An 18,761-nucleotide genomic window follows, 5' to 3' on the forward strand; every position below is an offset into this window, starting at 1 on the left:
ATGAATTTTTGAAATATCACAATAGCTTTGAAATTTTGTTTTTCTTTTTTTTTTTTACTTTTTGCTTTCTTAATTCTTTTTAAAGAAATTAATGTTAATAAGCCAAAATTTTTGACATTATTTAATTTTTTATTTTAATAATTTCTGATACTGATGAAAAAACTGATAATAAAAATCTTGTCTTAAAATATAAATTGATAGAAAATATGTTCAAAAATAATAATCGAGTTGAATTTAAAAATTTTTTAATTTTTTTAATTAAATAAAATGGATACCCGAACATTAATGGATATCCGAATAAGGATTAATTTTATATTATAAGTTTATGGATTTTAATATATAAAATAAACTTTAATATATAAATGAGTAAATAATCTTTTCTATTCGATAAATTTTTACATACTAAGAAACAATATTTAAAAATGAAAAATAAATTATTTAAAAAAACATTTATAAAATCAATGAAATTTAATAGTTTAAATATGATTATACAGGATAACTTTTCTTCACTATTAGAATAGCATGAATATATTTTGGCTTTGTATCTTGTTCCATCCTAATATATATGCGTGCACAATGACTCAGAAAACAAGATTAAAAATTAAAAAAAAAACCTTTTCACGATTATTATAGATAAAAATAAAAAACAATATCATCTGAATCATTGTACACCCACAGTTTTTTATTTTGTAATTATATTTTGTACATAAGTATCATAAATAAAATCGCATTAACGAGAGTGCCATTTATGGAAATTTCATCAATTTTGTGAATTATCCTCTCTCTTATCTCTCTCTCTCTCTCTCTTAATTCTTTCCCTTTTCCTTTAAATTTAAAATAAAGAAAAAAACGATATTATCCATTTCAAATTCGGCGATGTTCTATGCAATGGCATAGTAAATATTTCATTGTAGCGAATACGTGAAATTTACTACTGACGTCGGGAGAGAATGATTTACAAGGTAGTTAAAAGCAGCATCTATGTTTCTTGTGTTCTGTATTGAAGGCGCACAATGTTGGGTGAAAATAATATATATATATATATATATATATGTACTTGAGATATTTATTTAATATATATATATTATACGAATATATATTTGAGATAATTATCTAATATTAGGTCTGTTTTGCATTATTTTATCCTTGAAGGGAACAAATAGCGTTAACGTAACGAAAATTCAAAATTTTCAGGCTAAAATTGTTACGAGACGAATCAAGTCGCTTTTAACTGCAAAGACTGTGATGAAAAAACCGTCGAAGAAGATTAATAAAAAATATGAAAAACAATCAACGATTAATTGCAAAATAGACAAAAATGATATCGTCATTGATAAAAATATAAATAATAATTCTACTAATTTTTCAAATTATACAAATCAGAATTCGAATCTTGTTCTTGAAAATACATTTTTACAAAATGTAAAATCTGGTAAAAACAATAATAAAAATAAGAAGATAAAAATCGTGAATGCATTAAACGATTACCGAAAAAAAATTATGGTGCGTTCGAAGCGTTCCTTGGACAAAAAACCTAATTACGTAGGCTTCAAAGAACAAATTCCCTTATCGAAGAGGCTCTATCGTCATCCGAACCTGAGTTACGAAGAGCAACAAAAGCAAAAGAACCACACGTTTCAGGACGAAGGTATAATTGTAAATTTCGAAAGTACGGTGAATAAACGCGTCCTGGACATATTTGATTCATTACAATCGAAAACTACGATCAAACCTTTATTAAAGGAATTAAACAAGCATAGTTATGTACCAGTGTCTTCTAATGATAATGAATATTTTGGGATGCAAAAGAATTTAAAAAATCATACGGATAATAATACGGAAGATGATAAAAAACGTTTCATAAAGACACAAGAATCTAATGATATAAAAATTAACAAAAATATGTTAAATGAAACAATTAAAGATATGAATATATCGCAGAGCTTGATTAAACAACAAAATCGTAAAAATTACATCAATATACAGGATCATCAAAAAGATGTTAATAACACGACATCCTCGGATATTTTAGAGTATGATCCAAACAAAATTCCATATGTTGAGGTACCGGATTATTCTGATATTAGGGAAGAAAGTTTGGATGAGAAAGATCGTCAGATGAAAGAAGAGAAAACTGATTTAATTAATCCAGAAATATCAACGAATCACGATAACTCTGAAAAAAACGTAAAAGAGTTGTTAAAAAATTCAAGGCAAAATTTAATTAAAAAAAATGATTCAAATTTCATCAATTTTAAAATGTTTACAAATATAAAAAAACTGGATAATGAAAATAATGAAAATAATAATGAAAATAAACCAGATACGACAGATAAACCAGAAAGATCGAATGATTTCAAAGACTCTTCTGAACGTTTAAAAAGCGATAAATTCGAAGAAAATAAAGAAGGGAGACTATTAAAAAATTTAAATGAACCGCGAAATAACAAGGATAATTTAAATAATTCCAACATCGATAAAGAATCAGGAGAAAATTCCCAAGAAAATCACGAGCCTCGGGAAGATCCGGAGGAAACGCAGGAGGACACAGGAAGTCAATCGGGTCCCATAATTTTCGACATAAACGAATACAGGAAGCCATTCGATCTAGACGAATTTCTTAAGGACGATCCGATAATGAAAAAGTTGAAGCTGCTCGAAAAGGAGACACGGACCAAGTACGGACAGAACGGGAAACAAGTTTCAGCCGACTTTAACGAATCCGAAAGTGATAATGCGTTCAGGGAACAAGCGAACGGCCAAAGGAATTCTGCTGAGGTACAAGATACTTTCGATGATCTGTCAAAATCTCATCGATCTAGCGATTTTGCCGATTCCATCTTTGCAAAAGTGGATAAAAGGAAGGATAAACAAAATGGAAAAGATAGGAAAACAAAGAAGAAAATAAAAAATCGTGAAGATTCTAACGAAGAGAATAGCGACGAAGACTTTTTAAGATTTATCTTCAAAAAGGACAAGAAAAATAATCCTTTGCCTGGATTCGAAAATGAAGAAAAATTCCTCTCCCGATATTTCACGGAAGATGTAATTAGAAAATTGCAAGAGGATATCGGAAAAGATAGTAAGAGAAAGGACAAGTCCCGTAAAGAAGACATGTATGAAGCATTATCGGCAATCTTGAGAAAGAAAAGTCAAATCTCGCGGCTCAATGAGGACATTGATAAAAAAATCGAAGCCGGAGACGAGCCGATGCTCGAATACAAAAATTTCTGGTCTTTAGAATATAAATCTCCGAGAGTCGACATGGAAGCGCAAGAAAGAAGGAAATAGCGGCATATCGATTGAAATCTCAACAAGATGATCTCGCGTATCGTGGCGTTGTAAACACGGATGAAGATGTTGCGTTACGTTAATCATGAGAGCTAATCTTTGAATCGAATCATATCGATCTTTTTCAAACAATGTTATTATGTCACGCCTGTTAAATATTCCGAGAATAAAATGAGGAATAAATAAGGATAAAATTGATTTTGATCAAATCCTGTTTTATATACCTGGAAATAGAAAACCCATGATAGATGGATATATTTATAGTAGTTGATGTCTCGTTTCAAAGACGATCCGGATACTGTTAGATCTTCTTTAAGCAATCTGGCTAACGATTGATCGAAATTTCTCTACGAATCCGGTGTCGCGGAGAGTTGCACGATTCCGAGGAATGCGGGAAATCGAAGAAATCGAATTAAGGTAAGATAGGCAGCGGGGTTTCCCTCGTTCGAGGGATGAATCTGGCCTCAACGGATATATAAGGCCGTCATCGTACAGTGCTCAGTGTCATTCGTCTGGTTTTATCAATTCCAGCAGCCTCGGCTTGTTCCAAGCGCCAGTAACCAGGTAAATAAAGATACCGTTCTGATACCAACAGAGAGAAAACGCATTTCATACCAGTCACGTGGCCCTATCCTTTACCTAACCGATCCATCGATCCGATTCATGCTCGATCCCAGGTTATATGTATTGTCCATGCTCAACGAACTCGAAGTGCACATATCCTGGTCCATTGATCCGCACGATTATCGCTGTTTCCACGATCGATCGTGCGTTAACATCGATCGATCGATCCTTGGTCTTGAATCTTCAATCTGCTTCCTGCAAAGACAGAGACGGGGGAAAAGGAGATACAGCTGTAAGACAGAGAGATAAGAGACACCTTCCATCCATATTTATGTTTATGTGTTCACAATATGACCGTTAAGGAGAACGCGGAAGTACGATCCGGGAGATTCTGGTTATAGATGACGGTATAAATGAAGGAAAGAGAGAAAGAGAGATAAAAGAGGGAAACGAGAAAGAGAAAGAAAAAAGGAAAAAAAAGAAAAAGAAAAGGAAAAAAAAAGAGAGATGACCACCAACAGCGGAACAATTTACATCGGAGAGACGCGATATAATCGCTCGCGAGCGATAAGTATCGCCATTTGTTGAACAGAAAGGATAATTCGGATTTATTAAAAGAGATATGAGTATCTTGTTCCTTTTCGATTAACAGCCGTACCTCGACACGATACCTAGTTTTTGTTTGTTCAAACTCGTAACATTCGACCGTCTCTTAGTTCAACAACTTCGAGCATTTATCCCTGAAAGTTCATGAGTCTCATTCCCCTTCTTTTTCTTATTATTATCCTCCTCCTCCTCCTTATCGAACACTTGTCCAAGACCGGTAATTAATCGAAAAAAGTGAATGAGATATCAACGCTTGGCTTTGAACAGAGTATCCTGTCAGAGGCTAGAGTAGGCTTTGCAATTTATCTAATATAATATTTAATCTATACCCTGTTATATCTATCTTCATTAGAATTCGCGTTGTATTAAATATAACTAATTATTTTTTTTCTTCATTTTTTTATTCATTTTTTTCATTTATATTATAGATAATATAAATAAAAGTTGATGCACACGATATTTAATCTTATATCTCGTTATTATCGTGGATTCTATTGGTTTCTTCGTTTTTTGTAGTTGTATTATAAAATAATTAATAATATATGATATATCCTATTTTCAAATGAAATTTGTTAGGCATAGAATTGTTATTTAGGATGAATTAATACGTTTTCAATTTCACGTTTGTTACAGTCATGAATACTTCAATCCGTATTTTGCTCGTGCTCTTTTTAGCCTATTCAATGGTATTCATGTTCGTTGCAGGAAGCGTTCCTTTTGAACGAGCCATAGGTAAGTTTAATTGCAAAATAAAAATAATATGTGTAAAATAATATTTTACGATAACGATTCTTGAAAATATTGAATTTTGATTTAAATTATTTAATTATTTATTTAAATTAATTATTGAATTATTTTCTAAGGAGTCTGTATCCGAAATTGCGCTCAATGCAAGAAAATGTTCGGCCCATACTTCCTTGGACAAAAGTGTGCCGATTCTTGTTTCAAGAATAAAGGAAAACTTATTCCTGACTGCGAGGATGAGGATTCGATCCAACCATTCCTTCAAGCGCTTGATAGCGAATATTAGAAAATTAAAATCGACTTAATGTTCCTCGCTATTTAATAATTATTCACGCTAAGTATAATACATACCAAAAGTAATGCGTCTGAATTTGCAAATAGAATATACAAATATATAAACATAATATCTCTCTATTAAATAACAAGTATATCAAAAGAATTCTTCTTTTCGTTTTTTTTTTTTCTTTTGTAATTTTTAGTTTTGACTCAGGAAGACATATAATATGTGATTATAACAAATTAAAGCTATTTAATTTCATATTTGTTATCTATGAGTATATTTAAGTCTATATTTAAATATATATTATGAGTATATTTAAGTCTATATTTAAAGTATTATTCATATATAGTAGTAGTATTATTAGTATTATTAGTATTTACAAATATTAACAAATATCAAAATGGAAAATGAATATATATCGATATTAAAGAAAAGTCAACAAAATATCTCTTTAATAATTAATATCATTGAAAAAAGGAAAAAAGATTCTGAATTTTCTTGATTTATCACAAATAAAAAAAAATATATAATACACAAAAGAAAAGAAAATAAATATAAATATTACATATTATATTTTATTGATATCTATATAAATCTTGAATAGATAAAATGTCATAAACTTTCTACTCACCGATTTTTTATTCTGGTGTAGGAGATATTACATGACACTCTGGTATCGTAGACAATATTTGCTTTGATTCTAGTTGCTGTACCTGAAATTATGTATTTGTTTGTATTATGTTTCATATATTATCCTTTTGTATTTTTTTTTTTAACTCGAAGCATTTTTATTTTTCTTTTTTATACATATAAAAATGTATATTTACTCGTTGTCGAAGAGTTTTCTCATTCACGGCAACTCTTGATAATAAATATTTCACTTTGTCTAAAAGTTCAGATTTGTGGCACAATTGTTCCCTTAAAATTTTTATTTCTCCGTTATCCTCCTCCTTCTGTACTTTTTCTAACGCAGCCACTCTTTGCTCAGCTAATTGCAAATCAGTTTCTAATGCCACGATTCGTTTCTGTGCTTCTTCGTAATTTTTTCGTAATATATTTTCACTTTGATTATTTAATAATTTATCCTACGTGTAATATGTATACGCGTATAATCATTAATAGAAATGAAAAAATATCGCTCTAAAGAATTAAAAATTAATTATATTCTTGCCTGATATGTATGATTTCTTTTTGACCCAAGTTTGAGACGTCTATTTTCTACCTGCAATTTCTCGATAATTCTTTTCAAAGTAAAAATCGTTTTTTCCATCTCCAAAATAGATTTTTTCGAACCATGATCTCGCAAATCTTTGTCCGACGATCTTGGAGTCGAATCAGATGATTTTTCTACTTTTAACAACTCTATGTATCTGTATAAACAATAAATTATTAAATAAAATATTGATTTTATTATTATTATTAATCTACCTAAAGATTTGTTAATTAATCTATCAAAAAAATTATTTATTTTATTTCAAAATAAATAAATAATAAATATGCATGACAAAATTTAAAAAATAAAATATTATTAATTAAAATTCTATTCAATTCATTGAATTGTATTTTGTTAATTTTCAAAAAATTTATAAAAAACTTAATTTAAGAAATCTACTTTTCCAAATGTTCAATTTTTTCCCTTAATCTAGGCGTATCCGCATTTGCCTTTTCCAATTCAATACGAAGCTCGAAGTTCTCAGCTTCCAGCTTTAAATTCATTTTCTCCAAAATATCTTTAGTCATTTCCAGTTTCTCCAATTGACTAATAACATTACTGTTACCCTACAAAATATTGACAAATATGAGAAACGATTAAAAAATAAACCAAACAGCAATAAACAGACAGACCTGAGAAACGGTTTCTAAAGCAGCGATGTGTCTCTTTTGCTCTTCGATTTGGAGCAAAAGTTTCTCACTATTCTCATTCTCCAATCGATTGGATAATTCTCTAATATGATCTCGCAAAGTTTGACACTCTTTTTGAAGCTCCTGCATTATATTTTGATGAACAATTGTGGATCGAGCTGATATATTTTCAGCTATAATATTGTTTTCTGTTTTTAATTTGCTTTTTAAATACCATTTTTCTCTTTCCATACAAGAAACTACTGATCGAAGTTTTTCATAATTCGAAAATAATTTTGCGTACTCATCTGTTTTCTCTTTCAATTTCTCTTTCAATTTTTCGGCAGTTTGTTGCCACTTCTTTTGTTTTTCCCATAATAAAAGTTCTTCTGCTGTCTATATAATAGATTTTAAAATTATTGCATGAAAATTTAAGAGTAATAAGTAAAATATTACATAAAATATACATACTTTGGCTTTCTTTGCTCCTTGAGCTAGATACTCTTTATCTAATTGTGCTCGAGCTTTATAAAGCTCTTCCTCCAGAGATTTTACTTTACGTTCAAGTTGATTTTCACGCTGAGAGGTTTTTTTTTCTTGAATTCTTACGGCCATATATCTGTAATAAAGATAAAAAAGTAATTAAAGAAATAAGAATAATAATAAAAATAAGTGAAAAGATATCGTGTTTCTTGTGATTAGATTATAGAAATCAAAAGAAAGGATTATATTAAAATTAAAATAAAAAAATTGCATAAAAAATTCTATTATTTTTAATTATTATAATTATTATTAATTATTAGATTATTATAATTCAAAATATTTATTAATTTTTTTTATCATTAACTATAAAAATTCTATAAAAATGTATATTGTATTTAAATTTTATTTAACAAATCTCAAGATATCTATCTATAAAAATCATAAGGAATTGATTATATTATAATTTTTACTATTTTATTTTTTGTCCATTACAAAAATACCTGCGACTAAGTTGTTGTTTCAAGTCAGATATTTCATTTTTATACATTTTCTCCTTTTCTATTAATGATTGCAGTTGTTTTTTCACAGTGTCTGTACGACACACAGTATCTTGTTGCTGCGTGTCATCGTGAGTACTCAAAGTTGGCGTAATTTCATGTATTTTCAATGCTGATTCTCCATGAGTTATTGCTTGTCGTGCTTGAGTCGCAGATTCCATTAACTGAACTTCATTCTTCATTTAAAAAAAAAAAAAGAAAATATATATATATATATATATATATATATATTTATATTTATATTTAAAAGATACATATTTAATATCTGATAAATTTCTAAATATTTTAAAGATCTACAATACTTGTAATTCTTGATATGCATAACTAAGCTGATGAATTTTATCATCCTTCTCCTGCATCTCCTTCAACAAAGTAATATTTCCTTTTGTAACCATCATACGATTTTCAGACAACTGTTTGCGCAACATGTCTGCTTCTGATTGCCATTTTGCTAATTCCCCAAGATAAATGTCTAATTCACTTTTATGTTGTTCTTCCAATCTAACAAAAAACAATAGTTTAATATATTGAATATTTTATCATTCACAATAATTTACCGTTCTCTCATACGATCCATGTGTTTGAGTCTTTCCTCCGCCAACCGATGCCAACGATTACTCAATTCTTTAGTAATATTCAGATCTGCTTCCAAAGTTGAGACTTTTTCTTGTAATCTAGCAATCTCTTCCACTCTCATTGCGATATTTTTTATATCTTCAGTTTTCGATGTAATTTCTAAGGTTTTATCAATTAATTTTTCAGGTTCTTCTTTCGTATTATTTTTACTGCTATCGTGTTTCTCTTGACTTCTTTGAGTTTCGCTTTCCATCGATAAAATACGAATATGCAAATTTTTAATTTCTTCCTGCAAACGAGCCGCAGCTTTGCTATGTTCGTCTCTGTCTTCTTTCAATAAATTTTGATATCTAGCTATAGTTTCTTCCTTTTGACTGAGCAATTTCTGCAAGCTATTTATTGTCGACTTTAAGGCAAGATATTCATTGCATTGTGAATCAGTGACTTCCAATTCAGACGAAAGCTTGTATTCTTCCAATAATTTTTTTTTCTGCATTAATTCTAGATCTTTGCTTTTTATAATCTTATTTAACGAATCTATTTTCGCCTGGCATTCTGTTATCTGTAGTTCACATTTAATTAACGTAGATGATCGTTCTGAAACAAGTTTCAAAGCTTCATTCAATTGTTCACGAAGTAATGAAATTTCTTGATCATTATTTTCTTTCATCACTTCTTTCTCTTTTTCTGCTTTTTCTTTGCATTCTATATTTTCTTTGGAATAAATTGATTTTTCTTTCTCATTTACTTCCATTTCCATTTGCATATTTCTTTTTGTTGATTCTTTTGTTTTTTCTTTAAATTTTAGATTTTCTGAATCATTTTCTTCGAAACAAATTGTTTGAATTTCAACTTCATTTGTTTCTTTCTTGTTCAAGCAACAAGTATATGGATCCGTTTGTATTTCCTTTGGACTTAAATCTACGATTGCTTGAACTGATGCATGTTTATTTTCTTGTAAAGTAGGACTGGTTGCAATATTACGTGTGTCTATTTTGGATTGTTGATTCTGTCCCTTATTCCATATTTTTTGAATTTGTACCATATCGTGCTCCATTTGATTTATAATTGATTCGTATTCCATATATTTGTTGTTAACAATTTGTAATTCATATTCCAATTGCATTATTTTTCGTTTATACTTATAATCCTATTTAATTGTTAATTATTAATTTGGAGTCAAAAGATTTTATATATTTTAAAAATATTTTTGAAAAATAAGCTTAATAAATAAAACAAAAAATAATAATTATATATAATATTTTTTATATTTTTTATATTTTTATATATAATATTTTATATATAATATTAATAAAACAAATAATAATAATAATTTTAATATTTCTATAATTTTATTTTTTATTGATAAAATACAAGTAGATAAAAAAAAAATAAAATACATAGTTATTAATGAATAAATTGTGGATTTTTATAATATAAATATATTTTTCATATTAGATTTCAACTATTTTTCATGTCTTGCACATTTTACATGTATAATTTATATATACATTTATATAAATTGTTTGATGTCAAATATATAATAAACAGATTTCTTATAAAAAAAAAAAATTAATAAATTGTAACTCATAAAAAAAATGTACAGAATATAATAGTTCAAAAAATAATATAATACAATATTAAAACAAATTTAAAATTATTTTCTTTTTCATGAATTAATTCTTTTTTTAAATAAAAGATATTAATTTATGAAAGAAAAAAAATCTTAAAAAATCTTATCTTAAAAAACATAATATAATATAAATTATAATATAATATAAATTATGATAAATAAAAATATAAAATTTAAAATATAATAATAATAAAAACTTAAAATTATTTCAATTATTTTATAAAAGTAAATAAATAAATATATATGCATATCTTTTATAGTTTATATATCTTATATAACAATATATTTTCTATATACTTTATATTTACATGCAATTAAATATTTGGATGCGTTTTTTAGTAGTATATTAGTCTATATAAGAAAAAGGATTTTACTAAGAATTTGATAAAATATTACATACGTTTAAAGTATATTGTGAATATTCCGAAAATTGCTGAAGTATATCTTGCACACTATTACTTCCAATCTGTTGTTCTAGTATATCTTTTAAATTTTCAACGATTTTCAAACGATTGGTTAGCATTTCCTGTTGCTGCTTCACATTCTCATAACATTCTTTCGCTTTTTTCATCTCAGAATTAATAGTTTGACGTTCATCTTTTAATTTTATTGATAACAAGACTATTCTATCTAAAGCGCTAATAGAAGTGGAACCTGCATATTGATTTTGCAAAAATTCTATAATATCTACATATTTTCTGCAAAGATAGTTTAATTAGTAAAATGTATCTTTCTATCACACAAAAGATAATAATAAAACAAATCTCCCTCAACGACACTTGTGATTTCTTACTATAATAATATCTATATTTCCATTAATATAAAATTTTTATATATTTTATCAAAATATATAAATGTTTCAGATATTTAAGATATTTTTTAAGAATAAAAATGAAATATTTAAAATATTATATGTATAAATATATATAATACTTAAAATATGTATTCTAGAAATAAAATATCTAAAATATATATTTGAAGACAAAAGTAAATAATGACAGATAGTGAAAATAATTATTAATGAAAATTATATCATTTATACATGTTAATAAATATAATATAATGTTATATATTTTTTATATTTTAATGTAATACAATATTTATGTATATTTCATATGAAATAATAAATATTATATCACTATTATAAAAAAATAAAAAATTTGAAGAAAACAAAATAATATTGTTAGTATACTATATCACATTAACAATTAAATTTGGTTAATGTTATCTTTTTTAAACATCGAAAAAATAATAAATTTTTTGATGATTCAGATATTAAATTCTCGGTATAAAGTTCAAATTCTATTAAAATATTTCTTGAATTTTTTAAAATAAAAAAAACAATTACAAAATAGATTTTTTATCAATCACTTTTTCGAAAATATCAATAAAACATTAATATTAAATATCAATAAAAAATAATAATTATAATATAATATATTAATTAATATAATAATTTTATATTTCCACTTACTTTTATCTTCTCGCAATTAGTTAATTTTTTATAAAAACTTAATTTATTCTTACACAACTGTAAATATTAATTTTAATTATTAACTTAAATAATTTATATTTATACTATAAAGATTAAATACAGATATAATGATGACATAATTTTAATTATACTTTGTTAATATCTATTTTGACTACTCATTTATTTACTTTTGTCCCTAATTGTACTTTAGAATATAAAAAAGTTAATGAAATTTCACAAAATAATTGTCGTTAAAGAAGATAAAACAATTTTCCAAATAGAATTTCACCTGCAACGATTATCACATTGTTTTCGGCAATCTTGCACGAAAGTGCGCAACCCTTCGCAAGTTGTTCTTGATTTATCAAGTTCTTCTTGCAAATAGGTTACTTCATTTTCTAATTTCGCTTTCTGTGCATTTAAATCTATTTCTATTATATTTTTACTAGCCAATTCGAAATCCAATTTCGAAATTGTAGCTTTATCTTCACTAATTGCTTGTAAATTTAATATGTGATGTCTAAGATTGTCCAATTCCAATATTTTTAACGAATTTAACGAATATTGCTGTTTGGCTTCTTCTTGAGTAATCTGAAGATGTTTCTTCAAATTTTCAATTTCTACTTGAAGCTCTAAATTATTATCTTTTATTGCTGGTACTTTTTTATCGTTCAATTGCTCAGATTTCTCAAAATGCAAGTCTTTAGATAATCTTTTGTGCAAAATAATTAATTCTTCTTGTAATTCAGACTTCGCAGTAATTACGTCTTTGAGATCTTCTTCGCATTTTGACAATTGGGTTTGCAAAATTTCATGTAAACTAGTCACATGATCTGCTCTTTGCTTTTCTAAAAGTTCTTTCGCTTGAGCTTCCTTTAACTTTTCTATTAAATCTTGATCATTTTTGTAATCAATTTCTTTCTGCAAATGATCTATAAATTGATTTTTTTCTTGTTTTAACAATTCTAATTCTTTTTTTAAATATTGTATCTCATTATCATTCTCTAACATCAAATTATTCTCCATTAAATTACGGAAACGAATATTTAATTCTTCATGTTTCTCTTTCATTTCATTATAAATAGTAGAACTGACTGTATTGAACAAATTACTTTGTAATATCGAAATCTCTTGTTCGAGAATTTTATTATGCTTATTGGAATCTGCTAATGATTTATTTAAATAACTCTCATTCTTTATTGATTCTTTTTTATCTTGATAAGCTTTTGTGATTTCTTTGTTTAATAATTGTTGAAGAGCAATAACCTTTCTGTTCGCTATTAGAACCTCGCTAGAAGCTTCTACATATTCTTTGGTTTTAATCATGTAAGCTTTTCGAATTTCATCCTCACCCTCTTCCAATATCTTTGCACTCTGTTCATAAACATCAAATTGAAGTTTTAATTTTTCAATTTCATTTTTAAGCTCATCGTTTTGTTCTAATAACAAATTCTTTTGCTGTTCCCATTCTTCTGTCTCACTTTTGTATGCTTCTTGCAAATTTTTCATTTCAGTGAGATATATTGATATCTTTTCGCTATCAGATTCTTCAATGTTTTGATAAATTTTATCAAAATCATCATTGTTTAAAATTAATTTGTGCAATATATTATCTTTTTTTTGCAATTCTTTTCTGCAATTATTTATATTTTGTAATGATAACTTTTTTAATTATATCGAATTATAATAATTAGATGTTATAATACAATAAAAAGCTTAAAAAAAATGCGTTTCCTTTGATACTATTCAACTTTGAGAATTAAAATTATTCTTTAAAATTCTCAAATTCTCAATTATTAATATTATGATTTAATATACATACAATAATTAATTAAAAATTTTTTAGGAAAAGAAAAATAAAGTATAAAAATAATAATTAATACTTTACTTTATAATAATGGTAATATAATTATATAGTAATAGCAATAATAAATATAATAATGATAATAATATTAATATATTTTATATTTAATAGAAAAATATTATTATTAAATAAATTTAAATAGAAAAATATTTTATTTAATAAATTAATCTCAAATATAAATTATCATTTTACAAAATTCTATAAAAAAATAAAATTTTTTTTCTCAAATAACCATAATTATATATATATAAATACCTACCTTAATTGTTTAAGTTGGTCCCTCAATTCAGTATTGCTACCTTGCACAACATTCAGATGCTCTTGCAATCTCATTGCAGGGTGATACCATCCTGCTAAATGTCTCACATCTAAAGCTTCTAACAACCTCTCTAAGATACTAGACTGTATTTCTACATTACTTTTTCCTGAGATATTAAATAATTAGTTATCTGTTTAATTTATAAATGGAATGATAAAAAAAATGAAAAAAAAATGAAAAAGTTAGTATACGTGTATTTAATAATTTATGTGTGTTATTAAAAATAAAGATAAGAAAAAAAGAATTAAAAAGAAACTTTATCGTGAAAAAAGAAAACATTTGTGCATCATTAAAGTACCATTAAAAGTAGCGAAAATTCACCATCTTGGTTCCGAATACTATCCAGAATTTCGTGCATTCCTGATCTTAAGGCTTCATTCTCTTCTATAATCATCTGCATATTTTCTTGTAGCTCAGAAATATTTAATTTCGAATGCCACGTAGGCGTAGATTCTGCCAGTTTGGTTGAATGGAAAAATTCAGTAGTCTCGTTTGTAGTAGTATTTGAAAAATCTAATTCTTTCGAAGTCCTACATAATTTATATTTTAATACTCTTATCTAAAATATTTTAAAGTAATTTAAAAAAATATTGTTTTCTAAATTAATAAAAAAAAATATTATTAATGTTATTGATTTCTTACATCTGATTTTAATTCTAAGTTTTCTTCAATCAGCAATTTATTTTGTTGTAATAACTCTTCCATTTTCTTTTCTTGTTCTTTACGTTTCGCTAAAGCATGTTCAATTGATACAGATTCATCTTCCGGAATACCTAATTTTTCCCTATAATTTGCACTATTAAATATATGCAAAAGAAAAATTTACATGAATATGTATAATTAACTACCTAAGAGTTATAATTTCCATTTCTTGATAAGAATTCAACATTTCTAATTTATTCACAACATTAATTAAGTCTTTTATATACGCATTCTTATTTTCCAAATCATTTTTCAGATCTTTTATTTCATTTAATGCATCTGTTAAACTTTGATTTTCGTCCTCATATTTTTTTAATGTCGCTAATACTTCGCATAACTAAATAAAATAAAATATGTTTAAAATTCAAAAAATGCATTTGATAAATTAAGAATATCTACACTGACTTTACTACTTCTTGATTCAGCATCTTCTTCTGCTTCGTTCAATTTAACTTGCAATTTGGAAATTTGTTCATTCGCATTTTGTAATTTTTTTAACAAATCCCTTTCTTCTTTCTTTTTGTCGCTTTTTTTTATTCTAAAGGAAATACCAATAAAACTTTAACTTTTAATTTATTGAACATCTTTATTTTTTTAAAATATATACATACTTTTGTGCATCTATTTTTAATTTTTCTATAAGAGTTGCACTTTCATTAATTTCAATTGTGGCTTCAGTTAATTTGGTTTTTAATTCAACTATAATTTTATCGCGATGATCTATTTGTTCATTTAAATAAATTATTTCGCTTTTATTTTGTTCTTTAGCAGAAACAACAGATTGTACTAATGATTGGGATAAATTTTCTTTTAATCGCAAAATTTCTTCGTCTTTTTCCTCTAATATTATCTAACAAATTATCATAAAATGTAATAATTTTATTTTGAATTAGCAATAAGAAAATTATTATATTTCTATGTACCTTCCATTCATTAATTCTAGCATCAATTGCTGTACTAAAGTCATCTATTGCTTTATCTCTATCTGTTTGCTGAGTTGTAATTTCCTCAATTTGTCTAACTAATGCAATATTTTCACGTTCTAAATCAGATATTTTTTCTGAAATTAATATATAATACTATTAATATGTAATAAAATAATCTAATTGAAAACTTGTGCCTATTATGCCTATTTATTTTACTTCATCATAATAACCTTTATATTCAATAGATTTAATTTGAGCAGAATTGAGTTCTTCTGCCATTTCATTCATTTTTTCTGTTGCATCTTCCATTTCTTGAGTTAATGTTGTTAAACGTTCTTTTAATACCATATTATCTCTTTCTGTATTCTGTATATAAAATATATCAAAATATATCAAAATATTGTTTTTCTCTATTTTCTTTATCCAAACTCACCTCCAATTCTGTCATAAGAATTTTTATTTTTTTATTTTTTTCTTGCAAAGCATCATCATCAGTATTTTCAGATATATCTATATGCTTAAAACAAATAACAAAAATAATTTTACGAGATACTAAAAATATATTATATATATCTTCATTATATATTTAATCAAATATCTTACTTTAGATAATTCAGCGGTTTCATGTTTTGTATCAGATACATCCCATTCTATCACATAAAATGTTTTTTATTATAATATTGTAATATAATATTAATTGCAATATAATAACATTATTATACAAATATTGCATATTAAATTAATATAATAGGTTTAGTACTATAAGTTTAATATAATAAATATAATAGTTTAATTAATAATAATTATTTAATTTAAATTTTATTTTAAATACAAACAATTTACCTTTTCTCTTACGTTTAGCAGGTTCAGGTTTTAAAGAAGAAATTGTTTGTTTTAATTCACCACATTCTAAGAGTAATGATTCTACCTATTGAGCAAATAAATTTAAAAATATTATATTAAATAATACTAATTATTTTTATATTATTTTATGTAAGGAAATATGTAATCAAACGAATAAAAATAAAAGTGCTATTTTTATTGAATAAATATCACATAAATAATAATAAAGATATTCTATAAAGAACAATTTAAGATAATAGCAATAAGATAATAACAATTTAAATAATTATTTTTACTTGATGATCTTTGTATTGTAATATTTCTTGAGATAGTTTCATCAGAGTTCGTAGGTTATGTATATCACTAATGTCATCGACATCACAGCTAACTATAGCAGGATAAAAATCCTCCATATCATCATCAGTCAATGATGATGGATCCGTTGACAATAAATGATCCCAATCAGTACGACCCATTTTTCACAATGATTTATCAATTATCACCACTATAACTCCACTATTTTCACTAATTACTTTGTTTGAATTTTACAAGTGACGCTTGTAAGCCAATCGTTGTTATGGAAACTTTGTTTTGAATTTTCAATTTAAGATCTAGCGAAAACTTAAAGAACTAAAACTAAAAATCAAAATTATTATTCTATAATAATAAAAATATTTAGTCTTAGATTGATACTGTATAAATTTATCGAAAATAAAAATCTGAAATTTGCAAAAATTTATCATGATTTTATATATAATCAATCCTGTCAATCATATTATTTTTATTTTATGTTATACTTTTACTAAATCATATATGAAAATACATTTATTAATAAATATTAGAAAATATATACTGTATAAATAAATTAAGTGTAAGAAAGTGTATATATTTTTCGAATTAACTTCTTGTTTTTACGAATTAACTGTAATATATATGTTCCAAAAATATAGAAGCATCTGTTAACTGGAGATTTCTAAGTTAATTTCAAACAATATTTTTCTTTGCAAAAACTTTCGTTACGATTTTGTTAATGAGTTATTAACAAAAAACACTAACCAATCATAAAGCGTATAGTCTAGTCAACAATAATGATAGCGTTGACTATATGCTCGACCAAGCACGAACAAGTCTGAGTAACATATGTTGGAGAAAAACAAGTCTAAGTTAATATCTAAAAATAACAAGTATAAAATAACAAGTATAAAAATAACATGTGTTGAATATTATAGTTTATTCACTAATTCATGATATAATTTTTCGATATAATTTTTTTATCAATAAAAAAATATTTATTATATTCTTTTACAGAAAAAATACTGAATACTGTTTTAATCTTACTTGATGTTATATCGATAATATTGAAAGTGATACTAAAGTGATAAAAAACTTTTTGTAAAATTTTGCATCTAACATTCAAAAATCCTTCTCGCAAATACTATTTTTTTGTAAAGTGAATCTTTTTATAAAATTTCAATCAAATTGAAAAATTTATTTATAAAATTTCATCGATTTTTAAAAATACAGTTCAAAAATCATTTTTTATTATATATTTCAAGGATTATATATTTTTATCATCTTGTGTCATTTTAAATTTAACGATTCAACACTAACTTTATTAGATTTTTTCTGACTTGCTCTCATTTAATAACCGTAACTCGATAAACAAGATTGAATGTAACTAGTTATCGATAATAATACAAGTAATTATCTTATTTGTATGATTACAAATGAATAAAATTTTAAAAAATGAAATTTATTTAAATTTTAAAATTTCAATATCCTACTAATAATTTATTAATTTATTAATTTTATAATTGATTAATGATATATGTTAATTTATAATTATATATTTTTATAATATTAAATTTATTTTTAACTTTATAAAAAATTATCTTATTTAATAATCCATCAATTATTCAATTATTAATTTTAAAAATATTATTATATTTAAAATATATTTATTGTTTTATAAATAGTTTATTATATTTAAATAGTTTATTAATATATTTTATATTTTAAAATTTTATACAAATATAAAATTATATTTATTTTATATT

At 25.1% G+C, this 18,761-nt stretch overlaps 3 protein-coding genes across 4 annotated transcripts in view; 2 read left to right on the plus strand and 1 right to left on the minus strand.

Moving 5' to 3' along the window:
* The window catches only part of LOC122720343 (centrosomal protein of 290 kDa), a 23,049-nt gene extending 5,839 nt beyond the window's left edge, over window positions 1-17,210 (minus strand). Inside the window, exons 1-23 of the mRNA XM_043946978.1 lie at window positions 17,001-17,210; window positions 16,705-16,789; window positions 16,465-16,511; window positions 16,295-16,378; window positions 16,092-16,227; window positions 15,859-15,995; window positions 15,547-15,785; window positions 15,341-15,473; window positions 15,082-15,272; window positions 14,876-15,017; window positions 14,555-14,792; window positions 14,174-14,339; window positions 12,340-13,683; window positions 10,977-11,274; window positions 8,925-10,093; window positions 8,670-8,868; window positions 8,311-8,543; window positions 7,799-7,946; window positions 7,331-7,723; window positions 7,098-7,264; window positions 6,657-6,855; window positions 6,313-6,570; window positions 6,117-6,198 (exon numbers count right to left, since the gene is read on the minus strand). Of these exons, the coding sequence (XP_043802913.1) occupies window positions 6,124-6,198; window positions 6,313-6,570; window positions 6,657-6,855; window positions 7,098-7,264; window positions 7,331-7,723; window positions 7,799-7,946; window positions 8,311-8,543; window positions 8,670-8,868; window positions 8,925-10,093; window positions 10,977-11,274; window positions 12,340-13,683; window positions 14,174-14,339; window positions 14,555-14,792; window positions 14,876-15,017; window positions 15,082-15,272; window positions 15,341-15,473; window positions 15,547-15,785; window positions 15,859-15,995; window positions 16,092-16,227; window positions 16,295-16,378; window positions 16,465-16,511; window positions 16,705-16,789; window positions 17,001-17,180 (6,261 nt within the window). The 5' untranslated portion in view covers window positions 17,181-17,210 and the 3' untranslated portion in view covers window positions 6,117-6,123. The remainder of the gene's footprint in view (window positions 1-6,116; window positions 6,199-6,312; window positions 6,571-6,656; window positions 6,856-7,097; window positions 7,265-7,330; window positions 7,724-7,798; window positions 7,947-8,310; window positions 8,544-8,669; window positions 8,869-8,924; window positions 10,094-10,976; window positions 11,275-12,339; window positions 13,684-14,173; window positions 14,340-14,554; window positions 14,793-14,875; window positions 15,018-15,081; window positions 15,273-15,340; window positions 15,474-15,546; window positions 15,786-15,858; window positions 15,996-16,091; window positions 16,228-16,294; window positions 16,379-16,464; window positions 16,512-16,704; window positions 16,790-17,000) is intronic.
* LOC122720341 (probable serine/threonine-protein kinase DDB_G0283337) lies at window positions 1,469-3,293 on the plus strand. The gene has a single exon (XM_043946974.1). It carries the CDS (start codon window positions 1,501-1,503, stop codon window positions 3,289-3,291), a length of 1,791 nt encoding a protein of 596 aa, XP_043802909.1. The 5' UTR covers window positions 1,469-1,500; the 3' UTR covers window positions 3,292-3,293.
* LOC122720342 (eclosion hormone) lies at window positions 3,768-5,523 on the plus strand. Of its 2 annotated transcripts, XM_043946975.1 has the most exons (3): window positions 3,768-3,855; window positions 5,095-5,193; window positions 5,325-5,523. In XM_043946975.1, exons 2-3 carry the CDS (start codon window positions 5,097-5,099, stop codon window positions 5,489-5,491), a joined length of 264 nt encoding a protein of 87 aa, XP_043802910.1. In that variant the 5' UTR covers window positions 3,768-3,855; window positions 5,095-5,096; the 3' UTR covers window positions 5,492-5,523. The 2 variants fall into 2 exon arrangements, with proteins under 2 accessions (XP_043802910.1, XP_043802911.1); XM_043946976.1 differs by lacking the exon at window positions 3,768-3,855 and having other exon boundaries at window positions 5,056-5,193.
* Window positions 17,211-18,761: the final 1,551 nt, after the last annotated feature.

This window comes from Apis laboriosa, unplaced genomic scaffold, assembly GCF_014066325.1.
Source record: "Apis laboriosa isolate Shangri-la unplaced genomic scaffold, ASM1406632v1 scaffold125_cov141, whole genome shotgun sequence".
In the NCBI taxonomy this organism is placed as follows: Eukaryota; Metazoa; Arthropoda; class Insecta; order Hymenoptera; family Apidae; genus Apis; species Apis laboriosa.

Coding starts and splice junctions, on each gene's coding strand:
- LOC122720341 (XM_043946974.1), top strand. CDS start 1,501: ATGGTGCGTTCGAAGCGTTCCTTGGACAAAAAACCTAATTACGTAGGC.
- LOC122720342 (XM_043946975.1), top strand. CDS start 5,097: ATGAATACTTCAATCCGTATTTTGCTCGTGCTCTTTTTAGCCTATTCA. Junction 5,194..5,324: donor TCCTTTTGAACGAGCCATAG/GTAAGTTTAATT, acceptor TTATTTTCTAAG/GAGTCTGTATCCGAAATTGC.